General features: G+C 36.8%; 1 protein-coding gene across 5 annotated transcripts in view; it reads left to right on the top strand.

The window, feature by feature from the left end:
• wsb1 (WD repeat and SOCS box containing 1) overlaps positions 1–7,500 on the top strand; it is a 50,275-nt gene that overhangs the window by 13,580 nt on the left and 29,195 nt on the right. For all 5 annotated transcript variants that reach the window (XM_077722129.1, XM_077722132.1, XM_077722131.1 and 2 more), the window contains exons 5-7: positions 393–493; positions 5,214–5,386; positions 6,989–7,102. In XM_077722129.1, the coding sequence (XP_077578255.1) occupies positions 393–493; positions 5,214–5,386; positions 6,989–7,102 (388 nt within the window). The remainder of the gene's footprint in view (positions 1–392; positions 494–5,213; positions 5,387–6,988; positions 7,103–7,500) is intronic.

Consider the following 7,500-nt stretch of genomic DNA (forward strand, 5'->3'; position numbering starts at 1 on the left):
CCTGCCTCTGGCCCTAAGTCAGCGGGGATAGGCTCCAGCACCCCCCGTGACATTAGTGAGGATAAAGCGGTTAAAAAAATAGATGAATATTTCTCAATGATTGCACATCACAAAAATGAAAACATGTTTTTAAACCAGATTCTTTCCATTAGGAAGGATTGGTAAATCTTTTGTCTTTGCCTTTAAAGCAGAAAGCTCACATATGTAGTTTGTTTTATTATTTAAAATCCATTGTTTTGCATAGATAGTAATCTTGCTGGTGTACCAATTTTTAGGGACTGCAAATGGTAGATGCTCTTACTTCATTGTACAAGTTTTTGGAAAAAGAAAAATATTGACATTAATTTTGACAGTGAATGCATTTTTCCTGACAATGTGACTTGTTTATTTAGGTAACATGGTAAAAGTTTTGCGTGGTCACCAGAATTGGGTCTACTGCAGTGCCTTTTCCCCTGACTCATCCATCCTGTGCTCAGTCGGCACAGGCAAAGCAGTACGTAAACAAGTTCCTCTTAATTCACTTTGAAATGATTTGCTAGCTGAATGTTGTGTTATTACTTGTGACTTGCGATGCTCAATGAAACTAGAATGAAATTCAACCCATCCCCTTCCTGTTGACCTATATTTATACTAAAAGTGAGTGCCTATTGTTATAAGACTAGTGAACCTGCATCTAGATTTAGTTGGGTTTTGTCTACTGTGGAGAAGCTTTTGATATACTGAATTTTGCAGAACTCACAACAAACTGCACACACATTTACCTACATATAATTTAGTCTGAATTAAAATGATGAAAGCCAAAGCAAAAAGATCAAATGTTTCATTCACAGTGTTAAACATGTATGACAATTTAAACTAAACTAAAAATGTAATATCATTTGGTTCATAATAAAAATGGATAATTCCAGTAATTTGTGACTGATTGAGCATATGGACCAAATCTATGCATATGCTAACATGCTATCTCAGAGCTGCCAACTTCAGACAACCTCCCTAAACTCTTGAAATCCCCAAAAATTGTCACTTATTTTTTTTGAAGCAGCCATTTCGGAAACGTACCAGTTTAAATGCCTCGAAATTCACAACATCACTACGGCTTCAGCATACACTGTAAACTGGGTGAATTTGGTAACACGAGTTACAAGTTCTGACATGTGATTCGTCTTGTGCGACTTAAGCGTGGCATTCTATTTGGAATCGATTGCATACGTAGCCACTATCACTTTAACATTTTGGTTTCTTTCATAAGAGAAATATTATTAAAGCAGACTACACCAGTCTTTTTTTTTTTTTTTTTTAAACAAACCCTATAATTTCCGGGGTTCTTCCAGAAGAGATAGTCGTACAGTAATACCTTGACACACGAGTGCCTCGACATACGAGGAATTTGATATACCAGTAAAATTTTGAGATACAAGCATTCGAGACAACCACTAGAAGCTGCTTATGATTTCAGCACACTCCCTTTCTCCCCGCATCTCCCTCGTGCAAAGATCTTTACGAGCACTGGGTGGAGCGTTGTATTTTTTTCCCAGTTTTTTGCGTTAGTGCAGAATTAGGGGAAACAATGGATCCAAAGCTAGACGGTGCAATGAGGGGTAGTGCAAAGAAAAGGCGTATGATGACAATCAAACTTAATCACGAAATAATCAAAAAACGAGTAGTGTACACATGACTGAGCGGTGAAATACATTAACCTCTTTGTCTTGGTTATTGCACAAGGTTTAAATTTAGTGTAACGTAAGATTAAAACTTTTAAAGCAGGGGTCTCAAACCGGTTCCACACAGGGCCGCAGTGGGTCCTGGTTTTTGTTCCAACGGATCCAGTGCCGACCTTTTAACCAATCAGGTGTCTTTAAAATAAGTAGCACCTGAATCTAATTAACTGATTGCACTTGCAAAGGGTAGCCTTGTTGAGTTGGAATGAAAACCTGCACCCACTGCGGCCCTTTGAGGACCGGTTTGAGACCACTGTTTTAAAGTGTGTATAGGAATCTAAGTTCATTTAAGTTAAATTTAAAGTTTGTTATATTACAAGCACATCTGTCAAGTCTCTTTCTCGAATTCCGTGTTGTATTATGTGTCATTTTATTTTTATACATCATAACCACCAGTTATTACTCTGTTCATAGATGGTGAATTACATCCAATAAAAATGTTTTTCCATTGTAATATCCTATTGTTTGGTGTTTTTTTTTTCCAGAGGGCAGGAACAAATTAACTTGTATTTAGTTTTTAGTTAATTTCTATGGGAAACATTGATTTAAAATATGAACAAATCGACATATAAGCTCAGTCCCGGAATGCATTAAGCTCATATCTCAAGGTATGACTGTACACAGCTCTGGTAAGTCTTATCAATATGGCTGCTTGGGATAAGCGCAAAATGATTACAATTTGGATGTAACTTCTAATAAGAAACCCAGACACTCGCAAAAGTTTATTCGTTCGTATTCGAGGAAATATCCCATGTTGAAACCGTCTCCAAAAGGACCGACATTTGCGCATTGCTCAACATGCAAGTGACTGTCTGAATATCTGATATTAATGTTGTGGTATGTAATTTTATTAATTTGAATTTGCCAACAAATGATCAACAAATTATACTATGTTGACTTTTTATACTTATTTTCATTATGCTTTTTTAAAAGTTTGCCAAAACACTTTCTATTAATTTAAAAACATGATAATAACAGTTTGATTTAAATTGATATACGTTATTTAGTTTTACATTTTATATCGATTTTGCGTGAATGGCATTCACTCCGGGAAAAACTCCGGAAATGAGACAAGGGTACTCCTGAAATGGGGTCGACGGAGGTTGGCAGCTCTGCTATCTTTTCATGTTCAAAACATGGTGAAGAGTTTATGGAATTTTAATAGCCATCATGAATGCATCATGACAGTTATTCGTAGCTTTGACAGGTTGTGTGTCCCTACAGTGTGTGTGTCTTGCTCTCCCTGTCACAGGTGGTGGCAGAGCTCAGTGTGTGATTGGTTTTGAGGGGAGCGCCGCGCTGACATTTTGAGCAGCCGGTGCAAACCACGGATGCACATTGTCCAAAGGCCTGCCTGGGGCAGCTTGGCTACTGACCCGCAAGGTCAATCTACGTAGGTGCTGCTCCGTGTCTGTCTATCTCTGCTGTTGCAGTTCCTCTTATTTTATTAATTTCATTTAAAAACTATCATTATACTGATCATCAATTACTCCCTCTGTCCTTCAGTCCCTCCTTTACATCCCTGCTTATCACACTTATCTCAAAATAGTAGATTTACCATCTAGCTTCACATATTAGACCCAGTTTTGCCATTTGGTTAGATGTTTTGTAGTTGATGTCAGTATAATCCATGTAGTACCTAATTTTCACACCTATAGGACACCCCACTTGAAAGTGCACCGTCTCAGTTGCGGGTGTATTTTCTGTTGTGTTAATAAAAAAAAGGCTAATTTATTTGTGAAAATATAAGTCAAAGTATTCAAACATCTACAAATCTGTCAAAATCCTAATTTTCTGTACCCTACATATAGAGTTCAGCCAAGTGTGCGTGTTCACCAACAGTGCTAGGTTCCCATTGTCTCATTGTCAGGGTCAGGTTATCGCCATGGGGTTTAGTAATAGGAATGTCATCTTTGACGAAAGCTCAAACTACAGTGCTCCCCGGCACTTTGGCCCAGGAATCGACAATCCATTCCAAATTGTCACATAACGCGTGCGATTTTTGCCTGCTCCTCTTTGTATGGAAGGTTAAAAGAGCTCCGAGTCAAGTGCCTTGCCACTCGTCTGGGATGTTATGACTGGATTTACCATAATGCTTGGAATTATCTGGGAGGCTATTTTTAGGATGAATGTTCGCTGGGTTGATCGCAATAAGAAGCGTGTCGGCAAGAAAGGAAACCTGTCAGTCAAGAGGTCAGTCAGGGTCATACAAAATTTTAATTTAGTGCATAAACTAGCCGGACCGACTGATTGGGTGACCCGTCCATTTTAGAGAAAATTTTAGACTTTACAGTGCTCCTCATAGGTGTGAAAATATGGTGTATATTTTCTGTTCGCTGCAGCCAGGTTGTTTCAGATGTTGAATAGATTCTTGTTTATGAACAGAATTTTTTTTGTTGCTTAGTTTAATACCTAAAAATCTAAAAAGCAAATCTTACATAATCCATAAAACATTATGTTCTGCATTTTTATAACTGCTGCTTTGAGCTTATTTTATTTTTTAATTGTGATGATACTTAACCTGCACTTTAATTAAATACTAGAATAAACATTACTAATCTACGTAGTCAACAAAATCGCAAGTCAGGCCTTGTAGCAAATATTGAATTGTGCACATAAACATTAGTGTTGTCATCACCAGGCATTTCCTCCATGCCCACTAATATGATCAATGCAGTTCCTAGTTTTCAAAATATCATTGTGTTGTGTTTGAGAGAGTGCATGGTTGTGTGGGTGCATATGTATACTTAGCCAGAGGTGTCAACCCTTTGGCCATAAAATATTCTTTTCTCTTGCAGTATCTGTCTCTCTTCGTAGGCTTCTGCCGGAGGTTCGAGCCTATTGTAAACAGAGAGAACTAAAACTCTGAAAGGGGAAACCAGTGGAGTAACATTATGTTACCTTAAGTTACTACTTGTTTTATTTTTTCTATTTAGTTAAAAGAATATTAGTATTTATTTAGTAATGTGTAGCTTTTTTCAATACTTATTTAAGGCTTGTATAAAGTTTAGAAGTCTAGTTTGAGACGAATAGTAATATTCTGTTAGATACATGATAGGCATGTCAGCAAAAAGATACGTAATGTTTTATAGCAATGTTGCATTTTGATTTCTAGCTGATATATATATATATATATATATATATATATATATATATATATATATATATATATATATATATCTATCTATCTATATATCTATCTATATATCTATCTATATATATCTATATATATATCTATATCTATATATATATATATATATATATATATATATATATATATATATATATATATATATATATATATATATATATATATATATCTATATATATATATCTATATATATATATCTATATATATATCTATATATATATATATATATATATATATATATATATATATATATATATATATATATATATATATATAGAAGTATGATAGCACAAATAAACAAATTCATCATTCCTTTGTTTTTAACACGTTTCTTCAACTTGCAGGTTTTTTTATGGAACATGGATAAATACACGTTAATCCAGAAGTTGGAGGGCCACCACAATGATGTGGTGTCTTGTGAGTTTTCACCAGATGGGGCACTGTTGGCCACTGCCTCCTATGACACACGGGTCATTGTCTGGGATCACCACAAGGCCACCATTCTTCTTGAGCTGGGGTAAGATTAGATCATAAATACAGCAGTCTTTTAATTTTCAATCTTAGTTTTTTTGGCCAAAAATATTTAGTACCGTATTTACACGACTATATGGCGCACCTTATTTAAATTCAGTAACGAGTGCTATTTCTGTATTTGACACGCACTCAGGACGCACCGCATTTAAAGGCACAGCCACGCATGGCAAAACATACATCAGGTTAAACATACATCAGCTTAAACATACACCAGCTCAGGCATACGGACACACGCTAAAACACGTTTTTAAAAAGGCAACGGAACCCAGCGTTTTATCCAAAACGGTGGGTTCCCTCTCTTTGTTGTCAGAGTCACTGTCGTTGCCATGTGGCTCCACAGAAATGATGCTTTGGCAAAAGCTCGAACAACTGTGCAAGCAAACATGCACATATGGTCATTTATTTCAAAACTGAGAAAAGATAAACAGAAACGGCAAACAAAATTTATTTAGACGCCCATGAATGAAATTCATGAAAAAAAACGTGTCTACCTAAAACACAAAACACTGAAACTGCTCGCTCGCTCGGGGCACGGTCATCTTACTTTTGTGAAACGTGCTCAGACTGGGCAGATGGGAGTAGACTTATTTGTGTCTGCTGTTTCATGCTCGGGGTGCCTCCATCTTACCGTAGGTACGTAGTGTAATAGCACAATCACTCGGTGGATAGATGTGGGGCACTCACTGTTAGGGAGTTATGCAGAAATATACTTACATTGAAAAATACTATTTTTCGGTTGGGATTGAGGGGCGAGGCGTTTAATTCTTCCAAGGTGGGGTGCAACAGTGCATGGTGCTTAGTGCATAGTGCATGGTGCAAGTATCCGATACATTTTGTTCTAATTCACGATTGTGTCTCACCTGATGTTGGTTCTTGACAAATAAATTAATTTTATATCCTTATGAAAACTTTAAGAACGACAAATACTTTCACAAGGCATATATTGTTAATTGTTTGAGTTTTGTCTGTAGATTGTGGCGACCTTAAAGTGCACAACTTTAAGATGGAATCATACTGGTGATATCTTTATCCCATGTTTATAACAACTGGATGTTTGAGGACTAACGTGAAGTCATTACACTAGTTCCCTTGGTCTCAAGAAAGTTTGACATGTGCTACTTTCACCATAGTCGCTTTCTTTTTCAATGTCTTTTGGTTTCCATTGTTCGAGCACGACTATCGAGCGTCACAGTGGCCGAGGGCTCAGTGGTAGTCCCTATCAATGATCAGATGATCACGAAAAAAAAGTCATTTTTAATTAACACTTAAGTAGGGTTCATTGAATGCACATATGAAACTGCTGGGGTTCGGCAGTTCCAATAAGGTTAAGAACCACTGCCCTATCATAACATACGTTAGCATAACATACGCTAGCATGTCATACTAGCGCCCTTTGGGCCAAAGCAGCTAATCTACGGGTAAAAAAACAACATGCGGCCAGTTTAGGCCTTTCATCCTATAGGTGTAAAAATATGGTACTGTATATTTCGCTACTTGTATTTTTCAAATACATCAATAAAAAGATTATTTAAGGACACATAAATTGTTTGTAGTATAATTATATGCTTATTTTGTATTTCTGAAGCCACCTCTTTCCTCCGCCTTCACCTATTTTTGCTGGAGGGTCGAATGACCGATGGGTGCGTTCTGTGAGTTTCTGCCCCGATGGCCGCCACATTGCCAGCATTACTGATGATAGGTAAGAAATTAAAACCCTCTTCCTCCCACACTTTCTTTGAATATTAGAAAAATACAAAACAGTCATGTTGACTATAGGTGACCTCTGCACACTTCTTCCTGCATTCAGTGTCCTCTGTGGTTTGTTGACCATTTCAGAACTTGTATATCGGCCAGTAGGACCTGTGATAATTGTCTTTCCTAGCCAAAATATTAACAGTTTGTTTAACATTCTGTCCTGTGATGTCTGTCTTAAATGGCTGCTGTCAGCATTTATATTTAATTGAATGCTTTTATTGTCAGTATAACAATAATCAATACGTAAGAAATGTGCGTCTTCTGTGTGTGGGGGGGGGGTGTGTTGGGTGGTTGTGTGTATGTGTATGTATATTGGATTGGATAACTTTATTCATCCAGGAT

This window comes from Stigmatopora nigra, chromosome 8 (assembly GCF_051989575.1).
Source record: "Stigmatopora nigra isolate UIUO_SnigA chromosome 8, RoL_Snig_1.1, whole genome shotgun sequence".
Classification (NCBI taxonomy): Eukaryota; Metazoa; Chordata; class Actinopteri; order Syngnathiformes; family Syngnathidae; genus Stigmatopora; species Stigmatopora nigra.